The 3273-nt window shown below is 34.6% G+C and overlaps 1 protein-coding gene across 1 annotated transcript; it reads left to right on the top strand.

The window, feature by feature from the left end:
* Positions 1 to 388: 388 nt before the first annotated feature.
* On the top strand, positions 389 to 1868 carry LOC122036323 (F-box/LRR-repeat protein 25-like). The gene is made up of 3 exons (XM_042595617.1): positions 389 to 1330; positions 1431 to 1592; positions 1692 to 1868. The coding sequence occupies exons 1-3, from the start codon at positions 389 to 391 to the stop codon at positions 1866 to 1868; spliced, it is 1281 nt and encodes a 426-aa protein (XP_042451551.1).
* Positions 1869 to 3273: the final 1405 nt, after the last annotated feature.

Raw genomic sequence — 3273 nt, 5'->3', positions numbered from 1 at the left:
AATTGTTGTTGTTATTATTATACCTCTTGGCTCAATGAGAAAAAGGATAAATTTGATAGGATCAACAACTTATGGAACTTAAAGAATGTTAAAAAGGAATAAAATAAAAAAAGGGGGTTATGAAATAAAGAAACAATAATTAAGGAATTTTTGTGGTATATCTAGGACTTTGTAATAGGATTAATTTTGTTTGAAGGTCAAGAATTCAGGGATTTGTTGTCAGAAAGAAATATTGGAAGTTAAAGAATTTTTATACCTATATAATTTTGTAAAAAACCGTTGGGTTCGTTATTACTTGTCGGGATTTTCGGTTCGCTATAAATTTGCAAGTACAGAGAGATCGCCCCACCACAACACCTTTAACCCTCGCCGCGGCCTTCCTCTCTTCATGGATAGCCGCCGCCGCCGCCGCCGCCAGGACGTGCAGTCGGAAGACGACTACCTGAGTAATCTCCCGGACGAGCTTCTCAGCCACATCCTCTCCTTCCTCCCCACCCTCGACTCCATCCGCACCTCCGTTCTCTCCCGCAGATGGCGTCACGTCTGGACTTCCGTCCCCGTCATCAACTTCTCTTACTTCGAGCTACAACCCATCGTCAAGAAGCACTTCTTCGTTTCCCGCGGCGGCGACTCTGTTTCTCGTCTTCACCTCTCTGGACTCAGCAATATTCATGATCATGGAATTATCGTCGGCGGCAGGATCATAGCTGAACGCAGAATAAATCGTGGCCATCCCGTCTATAAATTGATCGAATATGTCAAATCCCACGATGCCCGACACGTGACTCTCCGCAAGTTCTCCTTCGAGTATTGCAGCGATAGTTTGCTCGACCTTCTGTTCGATTGGCCATCGCTCGCCTCACTGAATATGCAAGTCGTCGGCTTTACGAATCTCACATTATTTAAGTTTTGCAAATTCAGATTGAGCAATCTCAATACGCTTTCCCTCTCACTCGGCAAAAATACAATCAGTAATGAGATCTTAGCGAATCTGCTCTCCGCCTGTCCTATTTTGAAAGAACTACAATTAAAAGCAGATTATCCCCAGGCTCGGCACGAATCCATTCAAATAGAAGTTCCAAGTCTTCTCCGATTGACTCTGATTCCTGTTCCGTCGAAACTTCAAATCAATTGTGAGAAACTTGAATATCTAAGGCTAAAGGCCGACGCCAATCTAATGCACTTGCATGTGGAAGCCCCTTCTTTGACCTCCGTTCGATTATACAGACTTTGGCGCTTTGGAACATTTGCTCAGACGATATGCAATGTGACTACGGTAGCTATAAGGGTGTCAAATAAACGCCTTTTAGGCTTGACTCCTATATTCCTAGTATGTTAATTTATGGTCTTCTCCTCCTAAGTATTTAGAACTATTAATTAATGCAGATCTTATGATACTGATCATATATATATATTTTTGCTTGTTTTAGGGAAAATATAAAGCCGTCGTCCAAGGGTTTCCCATCTTTCACAAATTGATCGAGTTGAAGATCAAAATATATGTCGCAGAACAATTCAGCTTGGACATCGTATTTGATCTTCTTCGATGCACACCGAATTTGCAGTCGCTCATTTTAACTGAGTATAAAAAGGTTTGAGCTTGAGATACTGATTGATTTTTAAGGAGCATTATTAATGGTTTCTTTCTTTGGCTTCACTGATCATCTCTTCCTATAATTTCTCAATTTTAGCCATCGCGTGATGAGGATTTGAGCGAGTGGGAGAATTCATCGTCGAGGATTAATGAACCCTTGGAGCATTTAAAAAGGGTTTCGATGAATATCAACAGTGAGCGAATCCGGTCAACGTTTCTAAAGACACTGTCAGAGATAGTTCCAGCGTGGGATAGAGTAGTAGTCACCTGCTAAATTTGGATACCTTAATACTAATTTTGTTTACTTTGATTAATTCATTTTTAGCATATTGAAATGTATATATTTAAATTTCTCAATTAATTATCTTTTGTTATGATAGAAATAAAGATTTAACTTAAAAAAAAATAGGATGTTTAATAAAAAATTTATCATTAATTCATCTTAATTCTGATGAACGATTAAAAAGATCTTATAGACTAGGTAACGAAGGATTGCTTTTTAAAGGGATATTTATTGGAAAAGTATATTTTGATTCAACAATTAATTAATTAAGGGATATTTATTAAAATGTATTTTTTTTATAGTAGAATGGTACGATTAATAAAAAGCTTATAGACTTTTAAAGTGGTAATGAAGGGAATTTTTTAAAGGGATATATTATTTAAAAAGTATATTTGGATTCAATAATTAATTAATTAAGGGATATTTATTAAAATGTATTTTTTTATGGTAGTATGGAGTTTCGAATTTAAGATTTTATAAAGTAATTTTTTTATTTTGTTTTTCATTTCATTTTAAAAAATTACTTTTATTTTATAGTCAATATCTCATTTAAAAAATGCACTTTATTAATATTGCATTTAATAAGGATAATCATTTTTTAAGGTAAAGAAAAAGAAAAAAAAAGACACTTTATTAACATTATAAATCAAAGATCATTTATTTTACGAATATCAAAGGTATACATTATCACATTTGAAACAACTTAACTATCCAAATTGGTTACAATTTACCATTATTATTATAATGGTTGGAAATTTTGAATGGAAATGTGACATGTGGGTTTTAGTCCCACATCCACATGGAAAGATTTTTCGGCTAATTCAAAGTAAAGGGGTGAGAATCTAGGTCCGAGTTGTACTAGTCCAAGTATTTTTTTTAACTCAATTGCTTGTAAAACTCGATCGGGGCACGATGTATCTACGAAAGTCGGTCGAAAATATGAGGGGCTGTTTAGTTTAGGGGAATAGGAGTGGAGAATGAGAATAAGAATCATGTTTGAATTATAAAAATAGGAATACAAATAAGGGAATGAATCCTTGAAATTGGGTAATAACTTATTCCCATGTACCTCCCCTTCAATGAGTCATTATCCTATTTTCATCAATCAAAATATTCCCTTATTCCACAAATATCCTTGACCTAAAACTAAAATTTTCTCCCGTAATATCAAATATCAAAATATAATTATTTATTTTTTCTTTCATATCACTTCTCTCTCCTTGTTCTCTCTCATCATTTTATCACACACTTTCTCTCTCATTAATATCTCCTATTACACTTTCTTTTCTCTTTTTTCTCATTATACTTTATTTATCATCATACTTTTTCTTTCCTCAATCTCTTCCATCGCACTCTCTTCCTTTTTTTTTTTTTCATCATACTTTCTCTCTCATCA

The sequence above is a fragment of the Zingiber officinale genome, unplaced genomic scaffold (genome assembly GCF_018446385.1).
Source record: "Zingiber officinale cultivar Zhangliang unplaced genomic scaffold, Zo_v1.1 ctg138, whole genome shotgun sequence".
NCBI classification, from domain to species: domain Eukaryota; kingdom Viridiplantae; phylum Streptophyta; class Magnoliopsida; order Zingiberales; family Zingiberaceae; genus Zingiber; species Zingiber officinale.
Note: the sequence above shows the minus strand (reverse complement) of the source record. Positions and strands in the feature narration are given on the sequence as shown.